Source organism: Corythoichthys intestinalis, chromosome 21 (genome assembly GCF_030265065.1).
Source record: "Corythoichthys intestinalis isolate RoL2023-P3 chromosome 21, ASM3026506v1, whole genome shotgun sequence".
Taxonomy (NCBI): Eukaryota; Metazoa; Chordata; class Actinopteri; order Syngnathiformes; family Syngnathidae; genus Corythoichthys; species Corythoichthys intestinalis.
The window spans coordinates 5,393,485-5,416,447 of NC_080415.1; the positions used below are offsets into that span (position 1 = coordinate 5,393,485).

The window sequence follows — 22,963 nt, forward strand, 5'->3', positions numbered from 1 at the left end:
GTGAACTTATGACGGATGTCATTCGCAAAATTATGTCACTAACTCCATTTATGTCGAGTTCGGATCTTTTACATTCATTCAAAACGGAGATAATTTGCCGGATGACACAAAATGACATCTTTCATAAGCATTAATTAATGCTCATGGCAGTGTCATGTCGTAATTATGATGATCTTATGACAGTTCGATGGCACCAGTGTAAATTAAAGTGTTACCAAATTCAAGAACAACCAACTAATGAAACAACTAGAACAGTAACTGAAGAAGTATTTAACACAGAACGTTAATTATGACTTGTTAGTTACATCTGTAGTGCTGCAATGCATGCTAGGAAGCATGTTGGATGACAACAGTGTTGACAGCAGGTAGCAGCAGAGGTTGACCGTCTCCCCTAAGAGAACAGTGATGGCCAAATGAACCTTCTTGAAGCAATGAAGCTTTGCAGCCAATTGGTTATAAGCTTCATGGTGGTTCATTTGGTCTTATGTCAGTTTGATAGCGCCACTGTCAAATAAAGTGTGACCAAATTCCATAACTAGCAATGAATGAAACTGGCTGGCAGCAGAGGTTGACTGTCTCCCCCAAGAGAACGGTGATGGCCAAATGAAGTTTCTTGAAGCAATGGTGGATCATTTGGTCTAATGACAGTCTTATGATGCCTCTGTCAAATAAAGTGTTACCGGTTGATATCTTTTGGCGTAAATATCCCATAATACAGTGAGGACCGCTGTGGCTTATAGTCCAGTGAACAAATGCCATTTTGTGTTAAATTTGGTGGGTGGCGGTTTATAGTCAGGTGCGCCTTATATTGCGAAATTACGGTACTCTTAAGTAGCCTAACATTGGTAAATGAACAAAAATAAGTCCAAAGTGCATGTTAACTATACAGTGGTACCTCTACATATGAAGTTAATTCGTTCCATGACCTACTATTTAAGTCGAAATGGTCGTTGAGCAGGATGTTCCCATTAGAATACATTATAATTCCATTAATTCGTTCCACAGCCTGAAAACCTACACCAAATCTTTACTAAATACCACTGGTACTATTGCAAATAGCAATTACACAGAGCAAAACAAATAAATGATGAATAAAAATCGGAATAATAATAGCAATAATAATAATAATACCTATAATAATGTAACGAATCAGGTTCTAATATGGAGGATGTGTTTCGCGTGATGTACACCGCGTGGCTGACTTGACAGAGTGAGACTTTTTATTTTCACTTTGTTCAGCTGCAGTGGGCAGTAGGCATGTTGATTTGCACAAGTTCCTAAAAACCTGATAAGCTGGCGATCTTTTTGCAATATTACAACAATAATATTTGTCACCTTAACTTATAAAGACTGGCGAACGGAGGTCGGAGGAGCACCGTCGAGATTGTTGACATTCTACGGCCGTATTGTCAAGCCAGTTCACGGACGCGTCCACCATGCTCATATTTTTCTATCATTTCCATCTTCATTTCAATGGTAAGCCTCATCTTTTTCCTTCTTTAACCTGCGCTAATATTCTTGGAACCCAAGTTGATTTCTCTCGCTAGAAAATCCGCCGGGAAAACAAAGAAACCGCAGCGTTGTCATAAATCGTCGTATTTCGAGAATGTCGTCAGATGTAGAAAACAAAGGCGAGTCAAATTTTACCTCGGATGTCGAAAAGAGATCGTCTGTAGAGGCACATGTTTAAGGACAACATAAAGCTTTCAAATTTAATATTTTCTATTCATCAGGCATTATAACATGGAAGATGTTCTGAACCTCCCCATCAGAGCATACTAAAATAAAACAAAATGTGCAAGTGCATTTAAGCCAATCAGAGCTAACTATCCATACTGATCAGATGTCAGTTTGTCAGCAAACTGAATGGACAACTGTAGTCCAGGCAGAGTGGTTTGGATGCACACATTGACGTGAGTCAACTGTCTCATCGGACCTAGATACTTACACGCTCAGTGGAATAAATAAATAATAAATATCGGTGGAAATGGATGACGCTACACAAACACTTTATTTGGCTTGTTGTTAACATTTGTGTATGTAAATCTGACATTAGTAGATTGTTTTCTTCTTCGAGATGCGTGTGTGGCATTTTTTTTTTTTTTTTTTTTTAAATATCGAGGTTTGAAAGTTGCCATCATATTTTCTGGATCAAAGCGGTGTTCCGCCCCTGAATTTTATACGGTTCTGGCCCACTTGCACCCTTTGCCATATCTAATACTGAAGTAGTTCACAATACAAGATGTCCATCCTTGGTTCAAATTTTACAACTCCTTTATTCATAATTTTATTTATGTAGCCTTAAAAAGAAGCAAATTAAAGAGAAAGCATAAAGAGGACTATTCAGATGAGGTTTTCAATAACATTCAACTTAATTGAAATGAAAGTGGAACTGGATGAAGTGGCAGGCAATTTTTTAGTGTTCTTCACACACACAATATTGGCAATTGCAAATGAAGTAGCGTTAGATTTATGCCACAGTTATATATGCGTCACGTGCAATTGTTAAACTAATATTTCAAAATACTGTTGTGTTGATTTTCACTGTTGCATTGTGCTTTGATGCACTGGCAGTTGATTTTTCTTTTCCTGGTTTTCTGTAAGCAGCAGTAAGCAGCCAATTAGAATTTGGCCTGCATCCTGACTCTTGATTGATAATTGTGGCATTTTTTTTTCACAGACATCAACAGCAAGCATCAGAGAATTGCAATGCCTGGTTGTATGTGAGCGAGAAGTTAGCATGGAAATATAATTAATAAAATATTATTTTAAATTCATACCAAAGTCACACTTTTATGTTCTTAAATCACATTTCTGCGCACACAGAAAAAATACATGTGCACTCAAAATACTTTTTTTTTGGCTTGCTATTTCATGTTATCTATAGGGATGTCCCCGATTTGATTAGTGCTCGGAAATTGGGCCCAATCACTTCATTTTTAGTGTGAATGAGTTGAGGGATACAAGTAATAAAGTAATCCAAAGGTAGAATGATTAAGGATGTCACCGATCCAATCGCGTGATATAAAATTGGGCCTGAGCACTTCATTTTTAGAAGATCGGAATAGGTTGAAAAAAATTGGGTTTTTAAGATTTTTTTTTTTTTCTTAAGGGCTGCAAAACAACAAAATAAGACGTACGAGGGTATCGTCAAACGAAACCATACAAAGTGTATGTTTTCTTTTGACTTTCTGATTTTTTTTTAATGGCTATAAAGCATCAAAATAATCACGATGGCCAAGGATATTGTCAAAAAAATTATGTTTTTTTTTTTGTAATAAATTGCCAAGGTATCGGATCAGTACTCGGTATCAGTAGATCCTCAAAATGAGGTAATTCGGACTTTAGCTCTGGTGCAAAAATATGTGATTGGGAAAACCCTAGTTATGTACAGGGTATTTCCCATGAAGCACATGATATTGTGGCACAAATCTAACACCATCAAATTTTGGAGATCATGACAGCAACTTGATTTCAATCCATTAAAATTCTCTACATTTTTAAACATTAGAAAATTATTCAGCTTCAGGCACATTGTATTCCTAATGCATTGCTAGCAAATTCAGTAGGGTCACATCATTGACAGTGGTATATATTTAAAGATATACTGTAGTATATTGCAGCAAATTTCACTGTTGCACTGTCCTCTACCTTTACAACCAACGTTTTTGTTGTAAACATAAGAAGTCCCTCTTCTCAGTCAAAACCACAGTATATTTGGTTTTGGGCAGTGGTATAATTTCATGTTAATTAAAGCAATAGAAATGTAAAAGACACTAAAATTAGCATAAATGACCATGTGAAAGATGGTCACTCAAACAATCTAAATATGCAAATCATACATTTTTTTAGAACTGTGATCACGGGGAAAATAATGTTTCAACACAGAAAATGACGCACTCCTAGGGGCTGACATTTTGGAATGTATGACGTCAGATACACCCAAGTTCTTCTTTGAGAGGTTTTTTTTTCATTTATGGACTGTCAGAACACCAGAGCTTATAAATTTTGGCCTGCGAGGCAAATTAAAATGATAAATGATGTTCCTTAGTTCGAGCAATAAGTTTTATTTTAGATAATGTATTGGATGCCAGAGGGGCTTGAAAGGAATAGTATCTTTACTCGTATTTACTGTTTGACCGTTTGTATTACTCTTAACTCACTCAATATATAATAAATAGCATTTATATCATAGTTTAAGAAGAACAAGCATAATACAATTATGAGCAGTTGGACTTGGAATGATGAAAACTTGCAGCGCCAAGACAACGGGCTGAGCAAGATTGACGCTGACAACCAGGTGAGGCAAGACATCTACATGCCCACGTCTGCACCACCATATCCAGCAATCAGCTCATCCGGACAGTCCAGAACAAATGGCGGGACATCTTGTCTCTCCACAAGGAACATCTGATACGGAGTAACCCCCAACTGAGAAGTGAACACTCAGCACTGCCGCTGAGGAAGGCAAATCCTTAACTGTCGCTGCTCTGACAAGAGAAACGGCCGAAACCTTTTTGGGTGATGTGCAGCACCATTTCTTCCCCAAACACGGCGTGTACTATGTAGGGTGACCACCTGTCCGGTTTTAGGGGTCAGCCTTTTGAGTGATATGTCTAGCTTTAAAAAAAAAAAAAGGCCATCTCTTCACTATTCAGACTCCACCAAAAGGCAGTCATGCTCTTTGAATGAATAATATTTCATTGATGTAATTTTTTTTTCTCTCGGCTAAAATCAATGATTTTTTTGTTTTTGTTTAGAATTTCTTTGGCTTAATGTGTTTATGTAATGGGTTATAGCACAATGCCATTCTAACAGCAGTCCATATAGATAACTTTTTGCTAAAAAAAAAAAAAAAAACACCATTGTTTAAAAAAAAAAAATCCTACAAAAATATAAGCAGTTTTGCACAATGTTAATCATTACTTGAGTATTCTTTTCACCAAATAAAGTACTTTGCTACTTGTACTTGAATATATTTTCTGGACAACTACTTTTACTTTAGTAATATTATAACGCTACTCTTACTTGGATAAAATTTTTGGCTACTCTACCCACCTCTGCCGAAATACTACTATACGCTTTCAGCTTGTTTTGTTTCAATGCATACAGGAAGAACGTACTAAAAATGCCATATGAAAAGACTTACACAAAATATCAGACAAGAGTGGATTAAATACATTACGTGACTAATGTGGTTAACAGATAAAACACAAGAAAACAATGCTTAAAAGCGATCAGACGAAGAAAAATGAAAAACAATAAAAACAAAAATAATAAGTACTCGCTGCTTTTAAGTGATGTGCAAGCGCACTGGGCATTGCTACCAACGTGTATGATATTTTGGCATAACAATGTTTCAAAATAAGATTTGTTCTTGGGAACCTTGCAATTTGAAACAATGATACTGTAAACTCAATAAATTGTCAAAAAAAAAGTTTAATTGATATTTTTTAGTATTTAGTTACACAAATATGATCTATAAACCGTGCAAAACTTTATCATTGATGAAAATACACTGCAAGTCTGATGTTATTCGGTTTTTCTGTTGATATTGTAGCAGATGATGTTGTTGAGTCTCGATAGCTCGTTGAGTAGACGTGTTGCCGTGTTCTGCTGCTCGTGACTCTCTTCTGACTCACTAGTGTCTCGTGCCGGAAACGAGAACAAAGTTTTCCCCCCGGAACACAACATTCTCCATATAAGTTCCTTAGGTGAATTCTGCCATAATATAGTGGTCACTACAATATTTTTTTTTTTTCAATATGTTTTCGAGTTTGACCTTCTGGAAGTTGTCAGTGTAGTGCTTTGCAGTTCAATTTTGGTCTTGTCTGACCAGACAACATTCTGCCTGCAGAATGCGACTTAAATTTGAAAACATGCTTTTTCTTGAGGAATGGCTGAGCGTCCATAGAGGCCATGCATTGCCAATTTTTTGTGCTACAAAAATTGTACCTGCTCCCTCCAAATCTTTGTAGAGCGCTTTCACGGTGGACCTTGGCTCATCAAGTCCGCTTCTGACCATCTTTCATATGTCAGAAATCTTACGAGGAGCTCCTGAGTGTGGCTTGTTGATGGTCAGGTGGTGCTTCTTCCACTTGCCGATAATGACGGAGAGACAGAGAGCTCTTTGCCTTACTTTAGATGTGTCTTGTTTGACCTCTTGTTGACAAAACCACCTGTTTATAGCACCATCATTTTGCTCTTACCCAGCTAATGCTGGTTTGGCATTTCCTTGCCAAACCTTTTCTATGGTGTGTTCAGTACTTTTTCCCTGTGTTATTGCACTCAATTACGTATAATCATTTGTATAATCATTATTTATGGACTCAAATGTTGTGATTTCCTTTCATGTGTGAATTATTTGAGTTAATACCAATGTCTTGTAGAAATTTCATTTGAATTGCAGCTTTTGAAATAAATATCGAGGAAACGGTTGACACGTTTAATACTTATTTTCCCCATTGTGTCAGTAACAAATAATCTGATGTTTGCGCACAACGTTGGCAGGCACTGTAAGCGCACAGCACGTATATTCTGATAAGATTTGAACACAGGTATAAAAAATGAAAGTAAAATTGCCCCGCACTCCTTAAAGTTACTATACCTTTTCAGGCATCGTCTTCTTGCTCCTAATTCTTTCTGCCTTTGATCCTAATATTATATTTACCCATCATCCTCTCTGTACAGCCAAAAGCCAAACACTGTGGTATACTAAAACTCCCTTGTCGTTTTCTTTATGTCATTTTTCCAGGTAAAATGAAACGATTATACACCACACGACGGTAACACAGATGCAAAGCAGCGGACTGGAGCAACAGATAGCCACACTAAATGAAAGTATGGCAAGACATATTAATGCTGCCTTCATGTGGTGTCGTAAACGTCGTGAATACCACTTGGCAAATGGAAAATTGCATGTGCATGTCAAATCGTATTTTCTCCTGGAGAATTGTAATTCTAACATGATTAGTGCCGCAACGATTAATCGATTAACTCAAATAATTCGATTAGAAAAAAGCTTCGAATTAAATTTCACTGCTTCGAGGATTCGTTTAATTAGAGTGGCATTGTAAATGGTTTGTTTTGAAAGTTTGCATTTAGTTTTATTGATTTGAGTGGATACACTGCCCTCGAGTGGCAACAGCCAAAATAACATATTTCATCTAACATGGCTGAATCCATCTGATCCCTGTTAAGACCAACACAAGGAAAGTTTTTGTTTGAGCTAATATGTTGTCTGTGCATTTGTAATTTAGTTTAGGTGTATATTTAGCAGTTCAGTTTTGCGTAAATGTGTTTGAATGATTCGTTAAGAACTTTGTTAAAAAAAAAAGAAGAAGTTAGCATTGTATAGCATTTAAGCTAGCCAACTTAAAAAAAATGTTATTGCAGGCATAAACACTTGTTTCATTGTTGGAATACATTAAATGTTTGTAATCCGATTACTCGATTATTCGAACAAACCAATCGATAGATTAATCGATTACCTACCTAAATAACCAATAACTTCAGCCCTAATTATGATACCCGAATTTCTCAGATGGGACGACCTATTATTTTTTTAAATGACAGAGCGTGAATAAAGAATATTTATTAGCATTATAAAACACTTTTTCTAACCAAGTGTTTGCTAAAAGTTCAGTAACAAACAAAACCCAGCGTTTGCATTTTAATGCATTTTCTTCTTGTTGTAGAAGATGTGTTAACAGGTCTAACACAGTTTTGCTCACGCAACAAACCGAAATATAGTCAGTGTCTGCTTATTGTTTTTTTTTACAACGACAACAAAAGCACATGAACAGGACGTACTTGTAATAACTAATTAGCAAGTGGTAAGGATCATGCTTCCCAGAGCATGTGAAGGCAGCATTACCTGCAGTACCATAAGTAGGACAAAATACACAACATTCTCCTTTCATATATAGTTTTGTTTAAACAAAATGAGGCTATAAAAGTGATAATTTGCATGTCACAGCATTGCCATTGTAATAGTCTTGGAGATTTTGGGTGTAACTGACGTCACGTGCAATGGCGGACTATATGAAATTCTCACATTTGATTGGCTAAAACATTTGTGCCATTTAAAAATGGCAAAACATCTTAAATAAGATACTTTCATCTGGGATGCACCTGATCAAAAAGATTACAATTCCTTTAAAAGAAAAGAAGCACTCATCTGATTGTTCCACAGCTTTCACATGCCACCAGTTTGATTTCACTGATGCAATCATTTTCATGTACACAAAATAGTCCAATACAGGTGAAATCTGTGACAGAGTTAGTAAGGTGACCTGCGAAACGAGGAAGATCTTGGATGAAAGCAAATAGGTCGGCTTGAAGAGATCAGAGGTGTCTTGTTGAGGGGAGTGCTTGTTCGCTGGCACATGCTATTGAAATAAGTATTCAGCATACAGTGATTGGGGACCAAGGGACCAAAGACTCCATCGACAAATCAATTGAGCTGATCTTCATACTGTTTCCGGAAACAATCGCCAGCTGGAAAGAATTCCCAGCAACGCTCCTGGTACATCTTCCATACATAAGATTCCTTCAAGACAGAGATGGTAGGGAAGCAGTTAACATTTACAGAGGGGAGTCAACACAGTAATATGCTTTAGTTTTTTGAGGGGGGAAAAAAATTAGCATTTTCGGTTAAAAGACCGAAAATTTACCACAGAATAGTGTGAAGAACCGTAGTCCCCTAGTGGTGACGTAATCAAAAGTCGGCGAGCTAACGTCTAATATGTCTGCAGTTTGGAAATATTTTGAGGTATCAAAGAAACATGTAAATTATTAAATGAAGGAAAATAAAATACATTTGCTTCGTTGCTGCTCAATGCTCGTTTTGAAGTTGCTTTCCGTTGATGTCCCATGCATGAGCGTCGCCAAACATATTTCACTGGGGCACGTGCTCCAGTATTAATCTGCAGTGCTCCGGTATAAATTTCACCAGTAAAAAATATAAATAAATCAAGATGGAGTTTTCGCCATGTCTACAGTGGTATGAAAAAGTATCTGAACCTTTTGGAATTTCTCATATTTCTGCATAAAATCACCATTATATGTGATCTGATCTTTGTTAAAATCACACAGATGAAAAAAACTGTGTGCTTTAACTAAAGCCACCCAAACATTTATGGGTTTTCAATATTTTAATGATGGTAGCATGCAAACAATGAAAGAAGGGGGGGGAAATAAGTAAGTGAGCCATCACATTTAATATTTTGTGCCCCCCCCCCCCCCCCCTTTGGCAGCAATAACTTCAACCAGACGCTTCCTATAGCTGCAGAGCAGTCTGGCACATCGATCTGGACTAATCTTGGCCCATTCTTCTCTACAAAACTGCTGTAGTTCAGTCAGATTCCTGGGATGTCTGACATGAATCGCTGCCTTTATTCAGGTCATGCTACAGCATCTCAATGGGGTTCAAGTCTGCACTTTGACTTGGCCACTCCAGAACGTGTATTTTGTTCTTCTGAAACCATTCTGAAGTTGATTTACTTCTGTTTTGGATCGTTGTCTTGGTGAAGCATTCGTCCTCTTTTTAGCTTCAACTGTCTGACAGAAGGCCTCAGGTTTTCCTGTCTGCAAAAAATCCTTTTGAATTCATTCTTCCATTAATAATTGCAAGTTGTCCAGGCCCTCAGTTAGCAAAACTGCCCCAAATCATGATGCTCCCTCCTCCATGCTTCAATGCGGGGATGAGGTCTTGATGTTGGTGAGCTGTTCCATTTTTCCTCCACACATGACGTGTGTTACTCCCAAACAATTCAACTTTGGTTTCATCAGTCCACTAAATATTTTGACAAAACGTCTGTGGAATGTCCAAGTGCCTTTTTGCTAACATTAAACGAGCAATATTTTTTTTTTTTTTAGACAGCAGTGGCTTCGTACGTGGAGTTCTCCCATGAACACCATTCTTGGCCATAGTTTTACATATTGTTGACGTGTGCACAGAGATATTGGACTGTGCCAATGATTTCTGTCTTTAGCAGACAGTAAGGGTTCTTTTTTTACCTCTCTAAGTATTCTGCGCTGAACTCTTGGTGTCATCTTTGGTGGACGGCCACTCCTTGGGAGAGAAGCAACAGTGCCAAATCTCTCCATTTGTAGACAACTTCTATGGCCGTTGATTGATGAACATTCAAACTTTTGGAGATGGTTTTGTATTCTTTCCCAGCTTTATACAAATCTACAATCCTTGATCGCAGGTCTTCAGAAAGCTCTTTTCTTAGGTACCAAGAGGTTCCCACTCCTACTCTAGACGATAATTGAAGTAGCAGATTGGCTGCCATGTTTTAGCTAACCTGCTATGAATACATTAACAATTAAATGCGATTTGGGAGTGGGAGGCTCTCGTTCAAGGAACTCTCCACTATAGGTCACTGTCAAGTGATTGGCCGCTTTGCAAAACTCACAAGGCGTTACAGTTTTGTTCTCAAAAAAACGATTTAATGAACATTAATTAACTCTGATTACTAGTGAGAATTCTATGAATGGTAAGTCGGTTTACCTGGCCTGTTTGCTCTGTTTCATCCTTGTTGATAAGGTACATAAGAAAGAATCTGCAACAAAAATAGACATCAGACATGAATTAGAGAAATCAATACATTCATCACAATCTGACGACCGCTTGTCCTATTCTGTGTTGTAGGTAGCTGCAGCCTGTTCAAGACGACTGGGAAAAACAGTGGGCTACATACTCGACAGCAGGTCTGTATGCGAAGCTTTTTCATCAGGAGTACAGGTGCTCGCAAATTAGGAGCACTTTTTAAAAAAAAATAGGTTATAGTGCACTTTTATTATGAACACCAAATAATATTCACCAACCTTGAATTGAAACCGGATTAAAGTTCACATCCAGGACTTTTAATTCATTTTTCCAAATATTGGTGCAGTAAAAATACATAGTTTTGAGTATGGCAGTAGTCAGAGAGATCCACTACTAACGTTCATCAACCTTGGCCAGTACTCATTTAGATTTGTGAATTTAAAGTACCACAAAAATAAGAACTGTGACTAGCCACCTACTAAAACGACACATTGCTCAGAGGAATCATATAATGTTGTACTGAAGTGACAGTGCACGTAACGCACATGTAGCTGGAGCGGTTTTAAGATCAAGCGACTTTATTTCACTTTTTTAAAATGACAATGGCTTATTATCATTGGCCCTTATTTTGTATGTGTGAATGGCTTTCCTTATTTTTTATGTCTGAACTTTATTTCTACGGTGTGTTGATGACCAATTAACATCTGTGAAAGGACCTGGAGTCTCATGTGCAATTAACACGCAAGTGCGCCGAGTGCAATTCAATGATTTTCTATGGAGAAAATCCATTATACATATGAGCACAATGACATTACGAGCTTGTTTGTGGAACGGATTGTGCTTGCGTATCATGAGAGTCCACTGTATGTATACATATACAGTATACATACTGTATAAAAAAGTATATATAAGTCTGACGGTTTTGTGCCAAAACTAACTACGTGTACTATTTGAAACAGTTGATAATCCCCTCCAAGAACTGCCCCAAAGCACAACTCTGACACAGCCATGCTTGGTATGGTGTTATTCTGAGCACTTTTGGCCTGGCGCCAAACATAACATTTGGAATTACAGCCAAGAACTTTAACCGTGGTTTCATCAGACCGTAAAATCTGCCAACTACACGATAAGATGTGAGATGATAGCTTTCCTGACTAATAAGAAGTTTTAGGTTTTTTCCCAGGACACCCTTGTAAATTAGGATTGTGTTTATTTGCAACAATGCATTTAATCGACCATCACGACATACGCTACAAGATGTGATAACTGAATGATATGACGCGACATACTGTAAATCTTAAAACTATAGCAGCGAGTTGGCAATGGTATTATTAGCAATATATCAGCAATTTTATCTTTAGTACTGTCCGTAGTGACAGATGCAGTTCATGTCCAGGAAAAACTAATGTCTGTGGCTCACTTGACATAACTTCAGACATAACGGTTTCTGTTTGTTGGTGATTGTTGTAAATGCTCTATGATGTTATCATGTGTGCTGGATTACTTTTGCAATAACAATCCAAGCTACATACAGTGGGGCCAATAAGTATTTAGTCAACCACTAATTGTGCAAGTTCTCCCACTTGAAAATATTAGAGAAGCCTGTAATTGTCAACATTGGTAAACCTCAACCATGAGAGACAGAACGTGAGAAAAAAAAACTGAAAATCACATTGTTTGATTTTTAAAGAATTTATTTGCAAATCATTGTGGAAAATAAGTATTTGGTCAATACCAAAAGTTCATCTCAATACTTTGTTATGTACCCTTTGTTGGCAATAACGGAGGCCAAACATTTTCTGTAACTCTTCACAAGCTTTTCACACACTGTTTCTGGTATTTTGGCACATTCCTCCATGCAGATCTCTTCTAGAGCAGTGATGTTTTGGGGCTGTCGTTTGGCAACACAGACTTTGAACTCCCTCCACAGATTTTCCATGGGGTTGAGATCTGGAGACTGGCTAGGCCACTCCAGGACCTTTTAAATGCTTCTTACGAAGCCACTCCGTTGTTGCCCTGGCTGTGTGTTTGGGATCATTGTCATGCTGAAAGACCCAGCCACGTCTCATCTTCAATGCCCTTGCTGATGGAAGGAGATTTTCACTCAAAATCTCTCGATACATGGCCCCATTCATTCTTTCCTTTACACAGATCAGTCGTCCTGGTCCCTTTGCAGAAAAACAGCCCCAAAGCATGTGGTTTCCACCCCCATGCTTCGCAGTGGGTATGGTGTTCTTCGGATGCAATTCAGTATTCTTTCTCCTCCAAACACGAGAACCTGTGTTTCTACCAAAAATTTCTATTTTGGTTTCATCTGACCATAGCACATTCTCCCAGTCCTCTTCTGGATCATCCAAATGCTCTCTAGCGAACCGCAGACGGGCCTGGACGTGTACTTTCATCAGCAGGGGGACACGTCTGGCAGTGCAAGATTTGAGTCCCTGGCGGCGCATTGTGATAGTAGCCTTTGTTAAAGTGGTCCCAGCTCTCTGTAGGTCATTCACTAGGTCCCCCCGTGTGGTTCTGGGATTTTTGCTCACCGTTCTTGTTATCATTTTGACGCCACGGGGTGAGATCTTGCATGGAGCCCCAGATCGAGGGAGATTATCAGTGGTCTTGTATGTCTTATATTTTCTAATAATCGCTCCCACAGTTGATTTCTTTACACCAAGCGTTTTACCTATTGCAGATTCAGTCTTCCCAGCCTGGTGCAGGTCTACAATTTTGTCTCTAGTGTAGCTCTTTTGTCTTGGCCATAGGGGAGATTGGAGTGTGACTGACTGAGGTTGTGGACAGGTGTCTTTTATACCGATAATGAGTTAAAACAGGTGCCATTAATACAGGTAACGAGTGGAGCCTCGTTAGACCTCCTTTGAAGAAGTTAGACCTCTTTGACAGCCAGAAATCTTGCTTGTTTGTAGGTGACCAAATACTTATTTTCCACTCTAATTTGAAAATAAATTCTTTAAAAATCAAACAATGTGATTTTCTGTTTTTTTTTTTTTTTTTTTTCCCACATTCTGTGTCTCATGGTTGAGGTTAACCCATGTTGACAATTACAAGCCTCTTTAATCTTTTCAAGTAGGAGAACTTGCACAATTGGTGGTAGACTTAAGACTTATTTACCTCACTGTACTTTTGGTATATCCTTCCCAGTTATAGTGTCATCTGTTGCTTTGGTTTGCACAAGTTACTGCATTTTTATCACCAAGACATACTAGTATGTCAGGTTGGTGTGGTGTTTTCTAAAAAATTAGGGATGTCTTAAAGACGCACTATGAAGTCATTTTCCAAATGCAAAAAAATATATATATATATTTGATTGCAATCATGTTTGCAAGTTAAGTCGTACTGCAGAAGGTAAATTTTGAAACTGGTGACTGTGTGGGATCACACTATGTATTATCATACAAGTACCTGCCCTCTCTCTAACTGAGAAAAGACATCTGGAAGTCACCACCTGATTTTTAACCGAGACACACATTGGATACAATATATAAATCACACAGTATTTAAATCTCATGTGAGTGAATATTTGATTTTTGTATTATTTTAAAACAGTAAAGCTTGGTGTACTTAAGGAAGGCGTCCAATCCATTTTGATTGGGAAGGTTGGCAGCGAACCTCTCAGTCAACATGGATTGTGTTAGGTTTTGTGTTGGTTCCCTCCTGGTGTGTCCTTGTGATTGCCCATTGATTTCACCTGTTGTTCCTGCTCCTAGTGTATACTCCAACCTGCATCTTCCTTTGTCTCCCACCTGTTCCTTGTTACCCCTTGTCTGTGTGAATATAAACTCCCAAGTTTCTGTTCACTCCTTGTTGCGTCATTGTCCATGTCCACATTCTGGTCAGCATTAATTCTCGTCCATCCAAGCCCTCGTGTTCTAAGTACGTTTTTGAAAACCAGTCTTTTGTTAGTAACATAGTTTTGTTTGCCACTGTGGTTTCTTTGGCTCACCACAGCCTTCGTTTTGTACTTTGTTTTTTTATTGGCTTTGATTAAATCATTTTTGCACCGTTCATCTGCTACGCCTCCCTTTCCCTGCATTTGGGTCCACACTACTCGGTAATTTGACAGAATGACTCAACCAATACTGGACCCAGCAGGAAAAATCCGGCACCGTTGGCTTGCCAACCACCGTCCACCCGTCCCCCCGATTTTTTACTCAGATTTTTCTGATTTTGAGAAAGATCATAATTTATATGATCTTCTCTCAGATTCTGACTCTGACCCGGATGTTGATTTCACGCCTTCTGTTTCACCTGATCTTTTTTCTTTCCACCCTCCTCATTCAGAGTCCCATTCGGCGTTCCTTGCCGAGGACTTTTACCTGGGATCCCGTTGGGCCATTTATCGGGGGCCACTCCGTGGTGGTCTGCGGGGTTGCCCAGGCCCATTGCGGCATAATGACGCTAAGGTTGTTGATGTTCTGCCGCCCCAGCTATCTGAAGGTACTATTCAAAAGCCTCGGCGTGCTTGTCAACGCCGATGGCGTACGCCTGTGCCGACGTCGCGTCTTCATGATGCTCCCGTGCCATTGTCCCAGCTTCCCGGACCGACGTCCAGGCTGCCTGAGGTGCCCGTCCCGGTGCCTTGTCTCCTAGTCTATGTCCCGGTGCCTCGTCTTCAACCCTCCGTTCCGGTGCCCGCGCCGACTCCCTGCAGTCCAGTGCCCCCGCTGACTCCCCGCAGTACGGTGCCCGCGCCGACTCCCCGCATTCCGGTGCTCGCGGCGACTCCCCGCATTCCAGTGCTCGCGCCGACTCCCCGCAGTACGGTGCCCGCGCCGACTCCCCACATTCCAGTGCTCGCGCTGACTCCTCGCAGTACGGTGCCCGCGCCGCCTGTTCCTGGTTCCCCTGGCGCTTCTGTTCCTGGTTCCACCGTCATGTCTGTTCCTGGTTACCCCGGCGCTTCCGTTCCTGGTTCTCCCGGCGCTTCTGATCCTGGTTCCCCCGGCGCTACCGTTCCTGGTTTTTTGCAAACCAGTCTTTTGTTAGTAAGTTTTGGTTGCCTCTGTGATTTCTTTGGACCACCACAGCCTTTGTTTTGTACATTCTTTTTTTTTGTTGGCTTTAATTAAATCATTTTTTCACCGTTCAGCTGCCTCGCCTCCCTTCCCCTGCATTTGGGTCCACACTACACGCGTAACTTGACAGATTGGACTTTTATCTGCAGTCACTGACATTGAATGAGTTAATTTAAAAACACTAAACACATATTGATTAACAACAGTATTTGAGACAGATGTAAAATGTACTGTAATACTTACAGGTAATTGGCCAAGTTGTGCTCCTGTAGGGTATGTGTTTCAAAGCCATGTGGCACTGTATCAAAGTAGTCATTGCCTATTCCACAGATGAAACACTTGGTCTGGAAGAGAATCAATTAAATGTTTAATAATTGATGTGTGATCATCTGACATGCCTAGACTGTTTAACTAATTTACCTCCATATCCTCTTTCACTTGTTCTTGTTGATCCCGCAGTTCTCCAAAAGCATCAATGATTAAACCTAGGATAATTAAGTTTAAACATCAGTTTGATCCAGTGGGCCTTTCGTTTTGTTTTGTTAGATAAAATGAACCGCAAATGAAAACCTAACTGAGCTGTAGAAATTCTGAACATCTTAAGCCAGAAGTTGATATTATGTCTGTATCTTTTATGGTACAACCGTTTTTCCCGAAAACTCAAAAATCATTTTTATGGGAGTTAAGACTGCAACAACTAATCGATTAAATCGATTAATCAATTAGTTGCCAACGAATTTGATAATCTATTTTTTTCGGCAGCTTTGAGCAGTCCTGTTTCGGTCTTTGTGTAATGTGAGGCTGCGCGCGCCAGTGATTAGAGAAAGAGAGAAAGAGTTTACTGCTCGTCTACTACACTCAAGTTGGGTTGCTGAATAAATAATTTTACAAGGTGTCGAGAGTTAAATTGTCTTTTTTGTTTTGTTAGACTGTGCCTCCGTCAGAGTTGAGTAAATGAAGCCAATTCTCTTGTTTGTATTCTTTGTGGATGAGGCGTTACTACTTAGCACTAAGCTAGTTGGCGATTATGCTAATCAGTGTCTTAAGTGCCAGTTTGTATTGTGTTTTGGAGAAGCATATTACCACTTCAGTTATTATTAGATAGTAAAGTTGTCTCATTTTTTTTTTTTTTTAATGAAGAAACCACACACATAAACCCATTCATATAACAGTCTCCTTTCAACACAAACTCCCATTCAAACTGTAAATTGTCATACGAGAGGACTACAGTGGTACCTCTACATACTAAGTTAATTCATTCCAGGACCTTGTAAATCGAAAGGGTCTTATGTCGAGCAGGATTTTCCCATTATAATTCCATTAATTCGTTCCACAGCCCAAAAACCTACACTAAATCCCTAATAAATACTGCTGGTACTATTAAAAATGGCAATTACACATAGAAAAACAAATAAATTATTTTTAAAAATCGAAATAATATTATAATGATAATAATAATTCCTGTAATAACCTAACGAATCGGGTTCTAATGTGGCAGACGTTTTTTTTTTTTTTTGCTGTACCTGAACGCACTGCACCCGAGAGCGGTGAGTTTGAGAGTTTCACTTTCACTTTCAATGTTTTCTTGAGAACGTCGTCAACTTTAGCGGTCAGGAGGCTTTTTGTGTTGAATAAGTTGGGAAATAAATTATAAAAACTTGATGAAGCTGGTGATTTCTTTGGCGATGTCACCACAGTAATAATTGTCAGCTTAACTTATAAAGACCGGCGAACTGTGGTCGTCGGAGGACCTAGGAGATGTATTGTTGAACCGGTTCAGGGATGCGCACCCCACGCTCATATTTTTCTATAATTTGCATCTTCATTTAGAACTTAAGTGTCCTCTTTTTCCTTGTTTCACCACCTGTACCAACCTTTTTGAAACCTGTGTTGATTTCTCTGAAAATTTGCCGGGCGTCCGTCTGCGGTGCTGTTGTGTTTTGAGCATGTCGTCGGATGTAGAAACAAATGGTGAGTCAAATTTTACATCGGATGTCAAAAAGATCCGTGTGTCGAAGCGATCGTATATCGAGGTACCACTGTACTTTGAAATTGGATTTGAATTGTATTGATGAACAACTGTTTGATAAAGAAAACTGATTCATTACAGTCTGCCTCTTTGTTCTATTTTGTTTAGTTTGTTTAAAGCAAAAAAAATAGTCACAGTCATGGTGGCCTTTAAATAGTGAAAAGCCCCATCTGCTGTAAGGGAGAGGATACATGGCAGCCCCATATTGTCTGGGTTGAGTGAAAAGATACGCAAGAGAAAGCGATCTAATGCGCAAGAGAAAGTACTTCGAAAGTACTTTTATTTGCAAACTCCACCTTCTTTTTTGAATGACACTTCATTTGCATATCACGCTTTTTCTCTTTTTAGTTTTGGCATGATTCAAACTCCATATATTTTGCTTTTTTACTGGAAAAAAATCAACTTGAACCATAGAATATTTACTATTTGCACAGCACACATACGCGTCAGATTTCCGCACCGTGTACCTGCTGAAATGTTTAAACCAGGCGGATGTTTCCGCGTGGAAACACATAGCATACAAGCTACTTTTAGCATGCATGGATGCATTAAAGATACTCTATTTTAAGTTTTATTCATATTTTCAAAAATTGTAGCAGGTTAAAATTTTCGGATGTCTTGAGAGATACTGCTAAAGTAATGAAATGAACGGAAATTTATCGACTTGAAAAGGTTAAGGCAATTGGTGAATGATGGGCCCAGAAGAATACAGTTACACATCAGTGAATGCTCACACATACAGTCATGCAAAAGTGTATTTAATTAGGCTGCATGATTCACCTTGGATGATTGCCAGAAGGATTACAATGACAAAGAAGAAGAAGGTGATGTCAAATATGATGCGGTAGATCTCATATTCATCTCCTGCTGGGTCCTCAATCTGGTCACCGATGCCTCCACCGGCTCGCACACCAACATACATGTGGAACATGTAGCACTGCCAAGGATAAAAAAAGAGCATGAGAGTCAATGTAATGCGTTTCATTTACAAGGTATACTTGCCCTGAGCGGAGTAAGTAGTGTTTCTTCTTCACACATCTACTCAAGTAAAAGCAAGGGTGAAAGTGGCTAGAGTTCTTTGGCTATAATACACAACAGGTCTTCCACATTCATTGGGTTACTTTATGCAACAAGGCATACCGAAAAAACTCATTTTCATCCAAAATTGTATTTTTTCATTGATGTGCAAAATAACAGTGAACAAAAACAACAGTAAGCCCAACCTCCATGTCCTAATTTTCACCTTTCCTCATTTTATGGAAATAAAAAATAAATACATAATAATAAATATCGGTGGATACGAATGATGCGACACAAGCACTTTATTAGGCTTGTTGTTAACACGTTTAAATGTACATCTGATGTCAGGAGATTGTTTTCTTCTTGTAACTGCGTGTGTGGCAGCCTGGAAGGGTTTTTTGACATGGGGTTTTGGCTGTCATATTTTCGGGATCAAAGCAAAGTTCCAGCCGCGAATTTTTACCGGTACGGCATACTTGACCGTTCTGGCCCACTTTCACCCTTGAGTAAACGCTGTGGTAAAACTAAGTTTAGAAGTACTTTTTTCTCAAAAAGTTACTCAAGTAATTGTTGCGGCGTAAATGTAACACATTACTAACAAACGCTGCTTAATTCTAAACTAATTCTATAGTGTTTGCACATTTTGTAGACACAAATTCTGAAGACTATAAATTTCTCCTACATCACATTGAGCAACTTTTTAACCTTCACATGTCAAAGTCTATCTTTGCTAGTGACTTTTCTCCTGTTCTTGACTGCATATTTAAGCAGACGTTATGGGTCAGCTGTCACAGTAAATCAAACGGTTTATTTTTCTTTTTTCCTTAAAATAATGTGTTACATGATTTTAAATTATTTCCAAAGTTAACGCGTCAACTTTCATGCAAGTAAGTCTTTGTCCCTTTCATGTTGTAAGAGGTGACCGCTGCCTCCCCAAATCCTTAAGAGGAATAAATAGGACTTTATGGAATGCTATGGGTGGCTGGCTATGGCGGATTAGTTGTGAAATTTCCGGGTGACAGAAAGCCCCCCTGCTACCATTAGAGAAAACAGACGAGCTGTTGAGCCCTTATATAGTATTTCTTTCACATGGACTGGCAGCAGTTACAGCTGTATTTGAATTTTATCCAGTTAAATCCTACCACGACTGTATCTAATGTTTTATTATAGATGATTTTGTGGTAACAGTTCATATCATCAGGGTTATTGGGGTCTATCCAAGCTAAATCAGGTTAAAAGATAACTACACTCTAAACTGGTTGCCAACCTTCCCTTGAAAAATTGAATCGTTCCATATTGAGAAACAAAAGTAGGCATGCCATATTGAGCTTACATGGGATGCGCTTTATCCAGTATTATCATGAAACTTGAAAATAGAGTCAGATTGGTATAAAGGCATTCATCTCGTTTAGTTGGAATGAAATCCAGCATCGACTGTGGCCCTTTGAGGACCAGTTTAACACCCCTCCCCTCTCAGGATGGGACATCTTGACCGTTCACTTCTTTATACGTATTTTTCCAAGTTGGAATTTGATTTTTTGGGGGTATTTTTTGGCCTATTATCGTCATTTGATAGGTTATAGTGTAATAATAGCAACAGTTCAGATAATGTACAGATACCCAGGAGATTATTCAACATTTTTATATGCTATAATGTAGTGTTCTTTTCGTCAACAATGACGATAATGACAGTATTTCCTCGATGAGCAAATTTTTCATGTCGATGACGTGACGATGACGAGCTAAAAATGTGACTTGGAAGACTAAAACATTACAAGACGAATGTCAGTTTTCAACTGACGAGACGAAAGTGCGACTGTTTCTGTCATGTGTTCACAATGCGTGAACTTTCATATTGTACGTGGAGTACGTCAGCTGGCATCGTGAAAGTGTTTGGTTCGTGTCACTCATGTGAGATGTGCTACGCTGTGCTCCATCTTGCTTGTCTGAAAACACGGTGAGATTTGTTTTCTTATCTTGGCAAGAGAGAATATGCAATTCTGCTTTAGACTTTAATGGTCTGTGCTGAGTGATCATCAGACGCTAAATGTAACTTGTCTTGTTAGCGTTGCATTTGCGTTAGCATTAGCTTCAGAATGGCGAGCATCCTCTTAAAACTCTAGTCTAAAGCAGAGCCACTTGACTTACCTGGTCAGTAAATTTAGAGGAGAGACAGTTGGAATAATGGCATTTATTAAATAAAAGCTCTTTATAGTCGTCTATAGCAGGTGTCCCCAACCTCCGGGCTGCAGACTGGTACCTGTCCGTGGCGCATTTGCTACCGGCCCACACAGAAATAATCATTTATTGACGAATGCATTCTGGCCGAATTAACGTTGCCTGTGCCCATTAATATACCAATATCCCTGTCTACTCTACATATAATACTACAGGATAGAAAGTCGTCATAGAAATCCATTGATTGGACTGCTAGCAGTACATCTTGTTTTATATATCTATGTGCACTTGTCCTCGATAATAATGTATGACTTAGGGTGGGCGCATCACATTTTTTCCCGGAATTAAAAAGCCCCAACACTAGAATGACTGAAAAAAAGACATCTTTGGACAGATTTTTTACGGGAAACGGGGCACCTGACGAGCCAGAAGATGAGCCTACAACCTTGAAGAAAAAAAAATCTATGCTACTTCCCAATCACTAAAGACACACGAACTGCAAAGAGGTGGATTCGTGACCCGTTTGAGAATAAACCGAGTGATTCGAGCATGTCTGTAACCGGAGGATCAGCTTGTAGAGATCGCAAATGACCGCGACCTTAAACGTACATTTGAGACAACAACTCTACCGAGGTTGTGGATTAAAGTCATTCCGGAATATCCTGACATCTCTTGGAGAGCACTGAAAACCGTGCTACAACTTCCAACATCGTATCTTTGTGAAGCGGGCTTCTCTCACTCTCCCATCACACCTAGATGGGACCATTTCGTCACAATGAAACGAGCTCAGGCCTCCCACTGATTCAGCAGGTGAGTTATGTTTTCACTGCACTTAACACGACGGGGCTAAACACAAATGTTATTTTATATTTGCTGTATTTTTCTGCCGCACATTGCCGGTGTTCTGACAAATTTGGCATGCGCGTAATGTTAAAAATGGCCGCGAATGCAGCAATTCCAAAGTAAACACTACAAACTTTCTTTCAAGAAAGGGGTATTAACTTAAGTTTGATCATGGACGGACATGTAAAAAAAAAGTCCAACTGAATATAAAAGAGGGCTTTTTCACCATCACAAAAATTTTATAAGGGTGCAAAATTTGACAGAACACCGGTCCGTGAAAAAAAGACCCAAATCACACCGGTCCGTGGTGCAAAAAAGGTTGGGGACCCCTGGTCTATAGGATATTAATTGTAGCCAGCAGTCGACACTGTAGAATGTGTTCGCCAAATGGTTCTAGCTAGTCTCTACGCATAGCCAATAATAATAGCTAGAAAAAAAAAACACTCGAACAACCAGTTCGTGGCTTCTAGGTGGATTTGATTAAAAATAATGTACTGCTTTTCCTGCTGAGTATCATCACCAAGTTGGCATTGTCCTTTTATACGCTGCAATATGTGTTCATTTATCTCGTGTTCATTCGAAAATGTTGCAAACCTTTATTCATGGTCTCCGCAAATCTTTAAAAGTCTTATTTGCAATATGTGGTTTTTAAGGGCTTGATAAGCATTATATTTCGCTATTTTTAATAGCATTAAATATCGCATGGGAGGTATTCAATTTCATCGAGGTAGCCTAACATATGTCTGAAGTTTTTTTTCGCGCTAGTTATTTATTTAGCCAGCCTCATTATCAAGATTCCGTAAAAATAGAGAGGCTCCATCAGCTGTGTCTAATAGCGCAGGAATCAATCCAAAGGGGGCAGTGTGTCCTTTTAGCCATGTAGTAGAACCAGAGTAGAGAATAGATGAAGTAGTAGGAACAGGCATACATGCATTTCTTTACAATTCTTTTACTGTCTATGCATAATTGAACATGAACCGTGATGGGGAAGTACACCTCAAATGAAAATGTGGGCACTGCCTTTTGGGCAATGTTCCAGGATTCTGAGTATGCCCTACTATTAAAATATGGAGAAGGCAGTTAAAGTTCTGTTTAGTGAACTGAAGATGTACTGATTTATATAAAAAAATAAAAATCCTTTGACTTGAACCTAGACTGTGTGTGTGTTTTTTTTCCCATACGTATTTGTTCCGTGGTAGTGGTCTGATTTTTTATACTCAGAGGTCATGAAATGGTCTTAAAAAGCATTATATTTGCTTGTCAGAAATGTGCAGAGAGCCTGTTATTTAGTTTTGGACTAAAACACAT

General features: G+C 39.0%; 1 protein-coding gene across 3 annotated transcripts in view; it reads right to left on the reverse strand.

The window, feature by feature from the left end:
* Window positions 1-1,765: 1,765 nt before the first annotated feature.
* The window catches only part of ryr2a (ryanodine receptor 2a (cardiac)), a 356,843-nt gene continuing 335,645 nt past the window's right edge, over window positions 1,766-22,963 (reverse strand). For all 3 annotated transcript variants that reach the window (XM_057825571.1, XM_057825570.1, XM_057825572.1), the window contains 5 exons: window positions 18,395-18,551; window positions 16,006-16,070; window positions 15,829-15,929; window positions 10,517-10,568; window positions 1,766-8,551 (listed from right to left, as the gene is read on the reverse strand). In XM_057825571.1, coding sequence (XP_057681554.1) covers window positions 8,456-8,551; window positions 10,517-10,568; window positions 15,829-15,929; window positions 16,006-16,070; window positions 18,395-18,551 — 471 coding nt within the window. In that variant the 3' untranslated portion in view covers window positions 1,766-8,455. The remainder of the gene's footprint in view (window positions 8,552-10,516; window positions 10,569-15,828; window positions 15,930-16,005; window positions 16,071-18,394; window positions 18,552-22,963) is intronic.